At 41.4% G+C, this 15,107-nt stretch overlaps 1 protein-coding gene across 4 annotated transcripts in view; it reads right to left on the bottom strand.

The window, feature by feature from the left end:
• Positions 1–15,107, bottom strand: part of FMN1 (formin 1) — a 467,455-nt gene that overhangs the window by 439,183 nt on the left and 13,165 nt on the right. For 2 of the 4 annotated variants that reach the window (XM_082452359.1, XM_082452356.1), the window contains exon 1: positions 10,648–12,367. Coding sequence is in view for 1 of the 4 variants with exons in the window: in XM_082452361.1 (XP_082308487.1) it covers positions 13,281–13,345 (65 nt within the window). In the remaining 3 variants the exon portion in view is untranslated. Of the gene's footprint in view, positions 1–10,647; positions 12,368–13,280; positions 13,346–15,107 lie in introns of those variants that run through there. The other 2 variants (XM_082452361.1, XM_082452358.1) reach the window with 2 other exon arrangements.

Genomic DNA, 15,107 nt, shown 5'->3' with positions numbered 1-15,107 from the left:
GCGAAAAGGGTCAAGATATTTACTCCCTGGCTCCCTCCCTCCTAGACTATGGTTTTGCAATAGGTGTGTCCTCTACTAATGAAGACCACAGCTCCTCTTGGGGAGCCCTCCTCCAGCTACAGTTACTTCTTCTGGGTACCAGTTACTGCTCCCTTCCATTGCTCATTCAGGCCTAGGTAGCTTTGAATGCTGCCTCTTACGTGTGATTCTGGACACATTAGTGCCAGCCTGTCTTCCTCCCACCCACCCTAGGATAGAATGCAGTGTTACTGTTCTTCAGATAGAAGATATAAACACAAACGTAGGTTGGCAATAGCTTTCTAGCTCTTCTCCCTCTGAAGGATTTTTTTCTCCAAAGAATCTAAACACTGCAGGAGTAGGAGTACAGGAGTGATAACTAAATTAGTACAATACAAAGCAGAAAGAGACCCATTCAATAGACATCAAACAAAAAATCAGAGAAGGTCAAAGAAAGGAGAGAGTACATCATATTTGTAGGATCAGGAAATCCTTCGGGAAAAGCATTTGAAATTGCCCCTCACTAAAGGGTAAGATTTCAACAGGTAGAGATTAAGAAAAGGGAATTCCAAGAGGAGGAGCATTATACAAGACTGGGAAATTTGCTAAATTTGTACAAAGGGAAAAATTACGCTTCGTCTGTTTTTTAGACACATGTCGGGAGAAATAAGATAAAGTGATGTCACGTTGTAAAAAAAATTTGAATCCAGGTTGGTGGGAAATTCATGCTTACTTCATAGAAAAACGGGAAACCATTGATGGGTTTTGATCAGGAAAGTAATATGTTCACAACTAAACTTAAGGAAGATGAATTTAGCAGTAATATCAGAACAGAATGGAGTAGAAAGAGATCAGAAAGAGCATCAATGAGGAACTCAGGAAAACAGAAAATTCTTCAAAGAGACTGAAAAAGAAACAGATTAGAAGGGGAGATTAGAGGAACAGTTTTAGATAGGAATTTTAGCAAAGTAATTGAACACCAAAATATATTGCAAAGAGCAAGAGAAAAGGCAGACGGTTAAGAGAAGGTAATGAGTAATAACCTATACTGCTATCAAGGCTTTGACTTTGCTATTAATTTTGTCTTGTTTTTCAAGACAAAGGAAACCTAAGCATGTTTTTATGCTGAGAAGTAGTGAAGAGGGAGATATTGATGATACAAGTGAAAGATGGGATAAAATATGGGACAATAGATAAAGGAAGGCCCCAAAGGATGAAGACATGGGCTCAAGATCAAATGAGGAGAGTCAGCCTTAACAAGGAGAGTTGTTGCATGGTAAAAGACTAGGGTTAGATAAAGAGAAGAAGACAATTATAAGCAGAAAGTAGTGAAATTGAGAGTTTACATGTTACCACAATGATTTTTGTTTTCTTCATAAAGACTATTATTTTATGATTTTCTTTGTACTCCTACAATGTCACAAGAAGGAAGCAAAATACTGCAGAAGCAAAATTTCTGCCTTTAAAATTCTGATTTGACTATGAGTCAAAAGCACTCCAAGCTGGGCCTTATTATAACAAACTGGCGAATCGCTAAAATAATTAAATAGAGGCCAAATTTTGGTCAATAGAATTATTTTGGTCAATAAGTTTCTAGCCAAAGTCACAGCTGGTTATCAAAGAATAAGAAAAATGGCTCCTTTTTGCATTTGTTTTTTTTTTGACCCCTAAACCAACCCACTCATATACCCAGATACGCTACAAGGTATGAGCATTGAAGATTCCCCCAAAGACTTCAGAGAATCCTTTCTTCACCTCTCCCTTACCTCTTCCAAACTTCACTACATAAAGATAAACAAATATCAGCTTACCACATGATCTCCATGAGAATATAAGATACTGAGATCCTCAACGCATCTCTGGGCTCATGTCACTATGTGGTTTATATCATCATCTATGGGAGATATAGGAGTATACAGAGGGGATAAACCCCTTCCACATGATTATAAAAAAGAATCTGTACATATGAGATTCTTACTCATTGAATGCTTAAGGTTCAAAGGTCAGTGTTCGATTGCACAGCATCCCTCAAAAATGGGCTTGGTACATTCTTGGTAAGACAGATAGCTTCCTTTTCAAAAATTAGGAGCGTCTTTTTAAATATGGGAACCCAATTTGTGGAGTCTCCTTTTATGAGAACTTTAAATCAGGAACAATCATCGCGTATGTTAAGTTGAATCTGCATTTCCAAATTAAGGACTCTGCTCTTGAACAATGACTTTCCAATTATACAGAATAAGGGATTTAAATAGGCTTTTACATTTTATAGAGGAGTAAGGACCCAGGCAGGGTGCTTTGAGGGCACTCTCTTGTTTAAAGATCCATCACAGAGCATACCCCTCATGAAAGATGGGAGGAGCATGGTGACTCTCAGAGATGAAGGTACTCTGCTGTCTCTCCCTTTCCCCTATAGTCCCTCTGTTGGAGAAAACAAAAACAAAACTTAACTGTCTCACATTATGTGTTCTAATTTTATAAAATGCCCCAAATACTTTCATACATCACCATAATACGAGATTTGTATAAAACTTCCGCAAGAGAAGTTGTGTGGCTCCAACTTCCTTTTGAGACATACTAACACTCTCTAAGGCTGGTATGACAGATGTTGTCATTGTCACTTACATACAGAGAGGCTAAAGGAGACCAGAAAGTTTCAAGTGACTTGCCCCTGGTCACACAGCTAGTGATCAACAGAAGTGGGACTCAAATCCAGGTTTCTCGATTCCTAGTTTGGTGCTCTTTCTACTACCCTACTACAGCTGAAAACCATTAAAAAAAAAAAAAAAAAGACTAAAGAAACAAAATGCCATAAAAAATTTATTGTTGGATAGAATTTTAAATGCGCTGTAGTACTACATAGAGTGAAGCAAGTGGGCTCAAAGCCACTCTTTGGTAAGGGTTTCTCATGTAAATATGATCTTTAGAAGAATTCTATGTCTGATTAAATATTCAGAATCCTACAGAGGAGTATAATTTATAGGCAATGGTTTCATAAGATGCGTCTGCTTCCTTTCTGTGTTGTTGCTTTTGTTGAGGAAGACGTATTGGTATCAGTTTCACAAATCCTAACGCTTACCATGGGAATCAAGGAAGGCCCTTATTCATCTTAACTGAGTGTCATTTCATAAAATCTGCCATATGAGTTAGTTATTTTGAGATGACTTTTACATCATACCAGTAATTCTCTATGCAGCAATGTTTAAACAAAAGGCTCTCCCAAGAAAGGGGCAGGGTAACCCAGCACTGCATTCCAATCCAGTGTTTATGTCTGTTTCAGCAAAGACAGCTGGCATCATCACTGCTGTCTGGCAAGCTCATTTTCCTTAGTTGACTAATGAAGAGGCAGGAAGATAACACTTTGTGGACAAGCAGTAAAAATCCACAAAAATTAAAAATAGAGGTGTGGTAATAAGATAGGCAGATTCATACTCAGTTGAGAAGGAGGAAGAAAAGGAAGGGGAGGAGGAGGAAGATGAAATAAGCCAACATTTCGTGAGTTCTTACCCAGTGCTAGGCCCTAGTTAAGTGCTTCTATGCCTCACTGATTTAATTCTCACAGATCTATGAGACGAGAACAATACTCCCTCTATACCCATGAGAACCACGTAAGCTTAAGTAACTTACCCAAAGTCTCAAGAATTGAAAATTGAATCCAAGCCTGAATGTCTTAAAGGTTTGCATGTAGAAGTTACAAAATATTGCATTTTCCAAAACTTCATGGAGAGATGATGTATCTGTTATGGGACACTCGCAGGAGACCTCTAACACCTCTACATAAAGATTATTTCTCTTCTCTTTGTTAAAAGATGGTTAAGAGATTACGGCGATCATGCAAGTTAACGCCATTCCCCTCAGCCAGAATGTTAATTATCCATCTGGCAGAAAGGAAAAAGAGCATGTAATGTTTGCAAAATTCCTACTGAGAATTCTTCTTTGTCCTAAAAGTATGCTACTGTTCATGGTCTAATGTTTCTATTAGGGCCTAAAGAAAGACTTATCCCACAATGCCCGAGAGAAGGTGAGGAAGGTTAAAATTGGACATCACCATTAAATTTGCCTCAGGTGAAGTTAAGAGATTTATGATTGAATGTCAGTAAGTTCTGACGGCAGGAGGTGTAATAAAAAATGTCAGAGCACCCCCAGACTTTGAAGCAGTCCCCCTTGTGATTAGGAGCTTAGCTGTGGGTATGGACACTTGGAACTATGTCTGCTCAAACATTTAAACCAATCCCACCTTTGGCAGAAGGCTGGAAACTTCTAATGGGAATATTTAAACAATATCTAACTAGTCCCTATCTTCTGACTCCTGAATTTAAAAGAATTAAAGTGTCATCCCTAATTTCAACAGGTCCTAAGACAGAGATTTGCCACATCACAGCAGCTACAGTTGGACCCAAAGGTTTGGCAACGGGAAAAGTACCCTCTTGGGCTCAAAACATATCTTCCTTTAATAAAATGTGTTGCTCTGAGAATTCCCCATTTGACTGCCACTCAGAATTTCACTACTTTATGCAAAAATCTCATGGCCACAGTTCCTACAGCTGGATGTCACACAGGGGACTAACAGTTTTCACACCATTTGCATATAACTGTAAAAGCATTTCAGGATGATTCCGCAAGTTCATTCTCAACAATCTGTCAACTGACCTCAATTGAAAGGCAGAAACATAAAAAGCATATTACTGTATCAGTAGTCAAAGACTGCACCTATCCAAATGGCAGGCTTAGAGAGAATAATGGTGAAGATAAGTATACACTTATGAAACTGATGGAGAGCTAAAGTTTTGAGGTATAGATGGTTGCCCAAAATAACCTGTTACAGCAGTCTCATGCTGCTTCTAGAAATCTCCTGTGTTCCTGGAATTCAAATAACATCCCCCCAAAAAAATCCTTTGAAAAAACATAAAACAACTTAATAAGACCATTTCTGAATTTGAGATGGCTAAAACTTCAAGGCTGAACAAATAAATGTATGCCATAAAAAACAGAAATTGAATGTTGGGACAAATGGCTCGTGTTCTGATGGGAGTGTTTATGGTTTCATAGTCAAATCAGAGTTTTAAAGGCAGAAATTTTGCTTCTGCAGTGTAGACTAGCTTAGTGCTTTCCTTCTGACACTGTGACGTTGTAGGAACACATAGAAAATCATAAAATTATAGTCTTCATGAAGAAAACAAGAAGTGCTTTCCTTCTGACACTGTGACGTTGTAGGAACACACAGAAAATCATAAAATTATAGTCTTCATGAAGAAAACAAGAAATCTCTCAATTTCACTGCTTTCTATCTAACAGAAAGAGTGATACATCCCTCTGCCTTGCCAGCACACAAGGGAAGCCCTGGGAACGGAAGGACTCCGAGCACAGCTCTGATGTCAGGAAGAGTTTACGGTGTCTGTGACAAGTTTCAAAAACAATTTGAAATGAAAGCAAATATATAATAAGTACGGCAAACAGGTCTGTGATGGTAATACGAATGTAGAATTAGAAGGACACAAAGGCCTGGAGTTCCATAATTTTTTTTTTTGGTAGCCTTTTATAAAAAGGTGCCATTAGCCCAAATTTCTGTCTCACAAATTGCAGAGTAAACCTGTGAATGAGATGAGGCCACCAGGGCGCACAGTAGTAAATATTCTTTTGCCATCAGATTAAGTAAAAATGTTCCCTCAAGTGGGCGTGCACTTGCATGGTAAATCAGTTTTCCAGTTGGGGGAATTCTGTACGGATTAAGCAGATCAGGATTTACCAAGAAAATCCTTCTCGGGCCTGACATCATCATGAGAAACATCCGCTGGCTGCACTGGGGGCCTATTTGAGACAAACGGATTTACAGCATTCGAGTTACTCTTCTAAAAGGCATCTTTTGGAACATGAAATATTTCAGTAAATACCAACATTTTATAATATAAATAACTTCTGGGCATGTAAATTTAATTCCACCAATGGGTCTTGGAATCTAATTATTAATGAAGGGAAAATGAACTATGGGGGTTTTCTTAAATCTTGATGTTGGGAGACAGGATGCAACATTTCCCCATTCCTTTTCTTCAGTTGCAACTGCATTCCCAGACCCAAAATGTCACTCTTTTTTTTTTTTTTTTTAAATATTTATTTATTTATTTATGGCTGTGTTGGGTCTTCGTTTCTGTGTGAGGGCTTTCTTCTAGTTGTGGCAAGCGGGGGCCATTCCTCATCACGGTGCGCAGGCCTCTCACTATCGCGGCCTCTCCCGTTGCGGAGCACAGGCTCCAGATGCGCAGGCTCAGTAATTGTGGCTCACGGGCCCAGTTGCTCCGCGGCATGTGGGATCTTCCCAGACCAGGGCTCGAACCCGTGTCCCCTGCATTGGCAGGCAGATTCTCAACCACTGCGCCACCAGGGAAGCCCCCAAAATGTCACTCTTCTAACCATCACTACAGTTAGTTCTTCTTCAGTTCTAAGGTGTTTCAGTAAAATCTGTACAATGAACACATTCACAAATGCGGTTAGAAAGGTGGTCGTTTATACAATTGTGTGTTTATATCACTAGCTGTCATCATAATGCACGGATATGTATAGTGTGCAAAACACAATGATTCAAATGGGAGACACGTATGACGCATCTAAGGTGCTCACAGATTTTACAGTATCAGTGAAAATTTGCCACCACTACTAAGGTACAAAGAGGTGGAACATACGGATTTATGACTAAATGATCAGTGCACATACTAACTCGAGGTTCCATGGCGAACTTGATGCAGAGGCCACTGTATACTTAGCCTGGAAGCAGGATGGCAAGATGAGGAAAGCACACCACATATCACGGGAGTGTTATGAGGATTAGCATGCAGTGATGGACCACTGCCAGTGTGCAACAAAATGCAACTTGTCACCAAGCGATGGGAAGGAAAAGGGAAGGAGAGGAGACTGACACTGGTTATGTGGTTTGACACTGAGTTAGAAAGTCTGCCTTTGTTATCTCATTTAACTCTAGCAATTATCTTCTGCCTCATAAGGTTGTTATTTGCATTTTATACATCATAATAAGTGAAGTTCACAGAAGGAGGTGGTAGAGTTGGGCTTCAACACAAGGTCAGTGTAACCCCGAAGTTCACAGTCCTTTCAGTACAGAAAATTCGAGTAGGAGGGGCTTGAAGACTGGCTCTCAATACTCTAGCTTATTAGAAAGGATTTTAAACGTTGGGAAATGGCAAAGAGAAAGCAAATCATTTCAATAAAGCTGGAGGAAAATATAAAGGATGGAGAATGAAAGAATGTGACTTTGAGGAGGAAGAGAATAGGGTGGGCGTGGGGAGCCATATCACTGAAATAATGCAGGTAGTACAAGGATGACCTTCCCAGAGATTTTCCAATAAAAGAGCAACACCACACATCCCACAGGAAAATGACGGAGCAGCTGAAAAACATCAGTCTAAAGCTGTTGCATAGCAGAGTGACAAACCTGCGGCTGGCCTGGGATATCCAGTCCACCTTTTTGTGAAACTGACAGACCAGGAATCCCTCCTGAGTTTATTATATGAGTGGATATACAGAAGAAGTTTTGGGGATCAGAGAGACAAGAGGAATGAAGGGGACATATTTAGTTATAGGAATCTGGAGAGAGAGGGGAAACTGTAGGTAAGAGACAGGAGGAGAAGGAGAGAAAGATGAGGACAACGGACAGAAAGGGACAATATCTGACCCACAGAGGAAAGGAGGTAGGAAAATCCTTTGTGTTCATAAAAGACTTTGTAAGACTATGAAACCAAGCAGTGATGCTTCAGGGCCCAGGTGAGAGAGCATGGCCAGGGTTGGAAAAGAAGCCATTCTTTCCCATGCACCATCTCCTTCGGTGCCCTGAGAACTCCAGAAGGCCATCACAGGAGCCTGTTGTGCTCAGCAGGGTGTCGTTTTCACAGAGGGGACCAGCAGAAGAGGCCAGGACAAGGTGCAGCGAGGATAAGGCTGTGGGACAGTATGACTAGTCTGATGGCTGAGCACATATGAGGCTCCAGGAAATAACTGGGGATGTTTTAAGAGGTGGAAGAAGTCCTATGTAAACAGGAAAAACTAAGATTCACATATTAAGGTGTTATTATTGTGGCCTCACTTCAACCCATAAACAAGTGATTGCTGGGTTATTAAGTCCACATAGGGTGAAGAAGAAGCAAATGATACAGAAAAGGATAAGGAAGAGAAGAAACTCAATGATAAATATGGCTCCCATCCAAAAGAAGGGAAAATCAACGTCATCCAAATGGAGTGGGTTTCTTTGGAAGGCTTGCTATAATTGGACATTTTTAAGTGCATGACGATGACTATTTGATAGAGAGTCTGAGGAAATTAAACCATTATAAATCCAGTACCACAGACCTATTAGTCTTCCTTAATATCTACGCCCTCTCAAAGTTCAATCCATTACCTGGTCTTCTTGGTTTTTACCTCCATGACAACTGGGTACTTGGATGAGCTGGACTTCAGAATACTCCCATCCTGAGCTAGTATTATTTTTTTGTATATGTACCGTAAGAATATTATGGTACATATTCTTCTTGGAAAGGCAAAGAGTTTTTGCTCTTTTAAGCTATATTCCATAATATTCCACAGCATAAAATTTTCATTTCCAACAAAAATAGTAGATCCCAATAATCATTAAAATGTTCTTGGTTCAGTTAATTAGACCACTGAATTCCATAAAACCCAGAATTTGATCTACTGGTACTTGAGGGATCAATCTAGCATATCTAGACTCCTGTGAGGCCCGAGATCAAATGAGCAAATATCATGTAGTTTTTCATGTTCCCAACTCTCATACTGTATGAACGTTACCAATGGCTGTGTAACGTTACCAATGGCTGTAATCCCTGTGTATGGCTAACTGACCCATATTTGGACTTACAGAACAGTTGGGAAATCAGAAACATTTCCACATTCCACACTGAAGTGCTTCAAAAAGCAAACTGTAACGGTTCTATCGCGTCATGATTTCTGTTTCAAAATCTGGGAACGGACCCATGGGGCTAGATCGGGAGCCTGTGAAACTGAGCAGATCTTTCAGATGGAGAGAATTTTTCCTACCACATACTTGTTTTAATTAATAAAACTAGATTCCTTTCAGAGGAAAGAACTATTTTTTAAGAACTAGAGTCTCAATCATAGAGATTGTCTAGGTTATTTCTAAGGAGGGAATTGACATTATAGAAGAAAATTCCTCAATCTTCTAAGTGCTTTATATTTCCTTCTTTCAATACTTCTTTTCATATGAAATTCAAGAAGGCAGGTAGCCCTTGTTTTTCCACATCTTCTCCTCTTTCCTTTGTTTTTAAATGAAGAAATGAGTCCTCAAAAGCTAAGCTTAGAACACTTCACACAGTGCTTGCTATATATCTGCCGGCCTGGGAACTAGAAACCAAAAGATAAGTATGGCCCCAGTGAGGTCAAAATTTAGTTCACATCAAAGCAGAGAGGCCCTGGAAATACCTACCTGCCTACCCCACACACACATACTTAGCCGTATTCTCCCAGAGATGTCAAAAGCATCAAGAAATTCTTACCCATATAGCATCCCCCTCAAATGAGAGGTCCTGCCCCAATTGGAATGTTTATTTATTATTGTCAGAGTTGAGCCGAGGCTACAGTGCCTTAAAATCCCACAGCGCCTTATACTTTTTCAAAGAATCTCACATGCATAATCTTATTTTAAATAAGCAACTTATCTGATCAGATGTGAGAGATAAGTGGACTTCGCTGAGGGAGGTCTGAGAGAACTACCTGGCTGGAGGGTCCCCAAAACAAATGGCACATTTTCCATTTAAAAAAATCATTCCTTGGAGGCCAACTGTATGTCAGACATTTTCCTCTACACTATTCTGAATGGAGAATTTGTCTTTGGCACCTCTAACCAGCCTTCTTCTGCTTCCCTTCCCCTCGCTCATAATATATTTTCTTTCCTGTCCTTAAGAAAAGTCACTTTCAAAATATGACCAGATAGATATCATTCAGCTTTTGACTACATGAGCTAGCCAACACAGTATTTTCATTTGCAGGCTTGCCCTGTCAAAGGTAATGACAGGCTGTAGAGCCAATTTAGGGAATTCAGCTTCACTTAAATAGAAGCGGTATTGATTCGGTCAGAGGTCTTCCCAGCACCGAGAAAATCCTAATGCTTCTGCCTGCAGCTAAGACACAACTTAGGAGTACCAAGAGTGTTTGTAAGCTTTGGTTCTCAAGCAAAAGCTTTAGATACCTAAGGTAAATAGCTTTAGCTCTTTCAATAGCTACTTACTATTAAATAGTTAATTAAATAGGTAATTACTCGTTTAGTGATCACTCACCATGTGCTGGGCACTCTTCTTAGGGCTTTATCTGTTTTAACACATTTATTTTCACACAGGCAAAAAAGTCTATAAGGTAGGTACTATTATTTATCCCTGTTCTTGTAATGAAGAAACTGAGGCACAGAGAGGGTAGGTAATTTGCTTAAGGTCTCACAGCTGGTAAGTGGCTGAGCTGGGATTTGAACCCAGATGGTTTGCCCCAGAGCCCTAGCTCTGAAAATCCCTTACAGGACTGACCAGGGACACCAAGCCTCATTCAGAAGACCACTCATTCACGAATTCCTCTTCTTTTAGTCATAGAATATGGAGCACTCACCCCATGGTACAACTGGTCCAGGACTGATCAATCTTCATGTGAGAGAGTTTCCACCCCGGCAGCGCAGACCGAAGAAAAAACAATGAATTCACTGTCAGAAGGCTTGGGCTCAAATCCAGCTTTGCCAGTTGCTAACAGAATGACCTTCTGTAAGTCACTTAAACCTCGCTTCACCTCAGGGTCTTCATCTGTAAAATAGCTTTTTATTCTCCCTATTTTCAATGCAATTTCATAATCCCCCTGCAGAGAAATGGAGCCCACTCTCCAAATTACTTTTCTAGGTAGAACAAATTCAGGGCACGTGTGGAATCAGAACCTAGACTTCTGGAGACATAAGATACCACAGGACGGTAAGGGGTGGAAGTAGGCAAAGGAAATAGCATACGAAATTTACAAGTAGGGGGAAAAACCAAACTTCCGTCAGTCATGCAAGAACCAGAAGGAAAGCAAGTGAAGTGTGGGAAACAAGTAGGACTGAATGTAAAATTAACATGGGTGAAAAATAGAGGAATTAATCAAGGCTTATTATTTCCACCTCTATTATAAAAGAAAATTCATTATTAGCTTGAGTGAGACCCAGGACACAGTGATATCTCCACCCAGCACTTATAAAGCCTTTTCTCCTTTGGTGCAAGCCCTTTATTCGGCATTTAACATGTACCAGCTGAAGAGGTGCTTTAATTGCTCTCTCCTGGCCCATGCACAAAGGCAAAAATCTTCAACTTGAGGCCCTTCTCGGGCTCTTACCAGCCTACGATGTATCCGTGTCCTGCACTGGGGCTCAAATCTGTTTGGCCTTCTCTGTTAGAATGTTTGGCTTAATCACAACGGTGCCCATGAACTTAGACTTCAGATGTCCTTAGGTTCCTTGCCTCATAGCTTGGAGTTTCCAGGCATCCCTCCCTTCGCACAGCTTTAGGACCGATACTGCCTTGGTTCAAATCCCAGCTCTTCCACTCAGCATGGTAACCTTAGCTATGTAATCTCTATGTGCTTCAATTTCTCATCCCTAAAGTACAGGTAATAATGACACTTGGTAGACCTACTGGCATTGAGAACCTAGTGTCTGATACTTGGTAGGCACTATAAAAGTAATTACTATTATTATTTTGTGATTCAGACCCACGTTATCCAGGAACAGACTCCCAACACACCCTGCCTCTAATGGTCAATTAACCTTCTGTGACTTATTTTTCCTGTTTGATCAAAAGCTCTCTAAAGGAAGGGACTGTCATCATCACCACCTTTGTACTCCCTACAGCACATGCCTTAAAGATGGCAGATATTCAGTAAACAGTGGACTGAAGTGTCATTATCTGAAGACATAGGTCCAACCTGTGTCTCTGCCTGGAAATTCAAGCACATTATTATTTGTAGGCAGATAATGAGCAATGATGGCTTGGGCTTTGCTTTCCAAAAACACAATTAAAGTGGACAAAAAAATCATTATCAGGAACAAAACTGGCTTTCCATCATTAAAATGTGTATCAAGGAGAGAAAAATATGAAAAATACAAAAAGTCAGATTAGAGAGTAAAAGGCTAAATTAATACCAAAATTTCCATTAAAGATCAAAGTGACAGTTGGAAATATAAAAAGTGAAGAAAAGAGATTTGTTTTTTGATGCTCCAAGATTTTAAACAAGGGGGGAAATGAATTTATGAAACCTTGACTAGTGCCTGAGAGAAGAATGAAAGGTATGATTTCAGGATCCCACCATAAACCATATGTGTGTGTGTGCATGTGTGTGTGTGTTTGTGTGTGTGTGTGTGTATGTGTGTGTGTATATATATATATATGTATGTATATATATATATATATATTTTGTTGTTGTTGTTCCCCTTGCCTGAAAATTTTCCAGAATCTTTATGACTCAGTCTCTGGCTGCCTTCGGGTATCTGCTCAAATGACAACTCATGAAAAGCCTTCCTAGGTGACTCGACACGAAAAAGTGCCCACGGCCAATGTCACTCTCCAGCCCTCACCCAGATGCGTCTCTCCCATGGAACTTACCATCTGCCACACTACACATCCATCAATTACTCAGTCTCTCCCCACATACTGTAGAACGTAACCACCAGGAAAGAGGAGTTTGTTCCCGGCTATGTCCTATCCTTGAGCGATTAACTAGAAAATCATGGGTATTCAATAAAGGTCTGTCCAATGAGTGATCCATTTATTAATATAAATATTAATAACTACATATATAAAGTGTTTAAAAACAGTGCCTGGCACATAGTGGGCCCAGTTAGCTATTTATAGTGGAAGTAGGAGTAGCAACATTCCTCCCTCAATTCTTTTGGATGGTTTAGTAACAAACATCTTCTGCCTCCCGGGGCTAGAAGAAAGTGGGAAGGGTGAGATAAGGGGGTGGGGGGAGCAGCTCTGAAATCTAAGCATGGAGCTCTTTACTTTCTTTAGAGGGCAACTGGGGACCACGAAAGTGCTCTGCAGTACAGCATGGTCACAGAGCAAGCTTTAGTGGGGTTTGGGGGGTTAACAGCATGCGTGGGAAAGCAAGGCTAGAACCAGGAAGCTGGGGGTGAAGAGACGGTGTAGAAGCCCAGGGCAAGGGTACAGCTTGACAGTGAGCAGAGGTTCAAGGTGCGGCAATGACTTAGCCCCACTTCTTACCTAGATTGACCTTCTCTTGGGCAGGCTCCAGGCTTTGAGATGTCAAAAACGTGATGCCACTCAGCCTGTATAGGAAAAATAATCGAGGCTTACCTAAAGCAATTTGCACATTAGGGATGTGTGTGTGTGTGTGTATTGCTGTGTCACCTGTATATTTGGGGAGGCCAATTCTAAGGGGCTTTCAGAAACAGGGATTCACGGTGCTGACCTTTTCTCTTCCGATATGAGTCTAGGGAAGAGACGATCCTGCATCTTTCATGAGACACCCGTTATCTCCCACCTGAACAACTGCCCAGCACTGGGTGACCAGCGGGTGGGCTTGCCCATGAATGGGGGAGTTTCTTGGATGCAAGCCTTTCATTGCTAAACCCAGCCAGGTACCCAGGAAAACCAGCACCAGTTGGCCACCCTCCCACTCCAGTGCCTCGCAACTGGTCTACGCTCACACTGCAACCAGAGCAATCTTCTGAAAACAAAATCTGACCTTGTCTCCTCCTCAACTAGTCACACAGTCAAAACCCTTCAGTGGCAATCTTGCTCTTAAGACAGACCGCAGCCCTTAACATGGCCGGACAGGCCCTGTGTGAAGAGGACCCCACCTGTTTCTGCAGCATCATTTCATATCCTGCTGCAGCCACAGTTCCCTTCCAGTGGCTCACGTGCCGCCCACTCCCTCCCGCTGCGTGGGCTCTGCACATGCTGTTCCCTCCGCTTAGACCATGAATGCCATCCCTCTTTCACCCAGTTAATGCATAATCATCTTTCATATCGTGGTTCCATCACTGTCACTTGTTCAGAGAAGTCTTTCCTGACCTTGATGAGCACACAAATCCCCTTCTCTGTGCCCTCCAGTGTGGTAGCCACTGCTGTCCCTGCTTGCCCATATCCTCACCCACACCCTCTCAGCGGTTATCCCCACACCCCGAGAGCTCCTTGCCACAAAACCCTGTGACTTTCTGCCCGATGGCTTTTGTCTGTCCATGAGCGTCCTCCCCCGCGTTCGGAGACTGGAGTGCGAGGCAGGAACAGATCAGGTAGACTTTGGGGGCCGTGATATAGAGTCCAAATTTTATTCTTAGTCCAATGGGAAGGTATTTGAGAGTTTTAAGCAGAGGACAGACGTGATCTGATTACATTTTTAAAAGGTCACCCGGGCTGCTATATGGAAAATTGACTGTGAAAGGGCACGCGAGGAAGCAGAGAGAGAGAGACGAGTTGGGAAGCTGGTGCCGTAGGGATCGCTGCGGAAGTACAACTGAAAGCATAATAAAAAAATACAGCAGTTAGAGCCTTCAAGTTCAGGGTCAGCTCCAGACCAGCAGCTTACCTGAGCAGGCCCTCTGAAGTCTGTTTCACACAAGTTGGTTCTTGGGGAGAGGGTCAAAAATCTTACTCTTTTTATGTATGAAGTAGGGATGAACACATACTAATATATAACTAGATATGCAGTTATCTGTGCTATTAACATGTCATGGCAGGGGTGGAGAGAGCAATTAGAGAAAAGTCTAAAGGAGAAGGACAATGAAAACGAGGCTGAGGAACACTGTTCTGGAATATCAGACAGGTGGCAGGCTTCTTCTGAGGACCAACAGGTGCTCTTAAGTTGGCCTGGAATGGCCCCTGGCCTCCTGGACCAATAGCCCTAAAACTTCCCTGTCACCTCACATTTCCTCAGAGCTGTACAGACACTGACTAATTCACCTTCTCAATGGGAGGATGGTCCAGTAAGATACAATGGACTATTTGTAAGTCAGCCTTTCTAAACACAGATACTCCTATTTGGACACTCCTGAGATGTACAAGTGAAGGAAGGAAGTTTCAGGAATT

This window comes from Balaenoptera physalus, assembly GCF_965194825.1.
Source record: "Balaenoptera physalus genome assembly, chromosome: 2".
NCBI lineage: Eukaryota > Metazoa > Chordata > Mammalia > Artiodactyla > Balaenopteridae > Balaenoptera > Balaenoptera physalus.
Note: the sequence above shows the minus strand (reverse complement) of the source record. Positions and strands in the feature narration are given on the sequence as shown.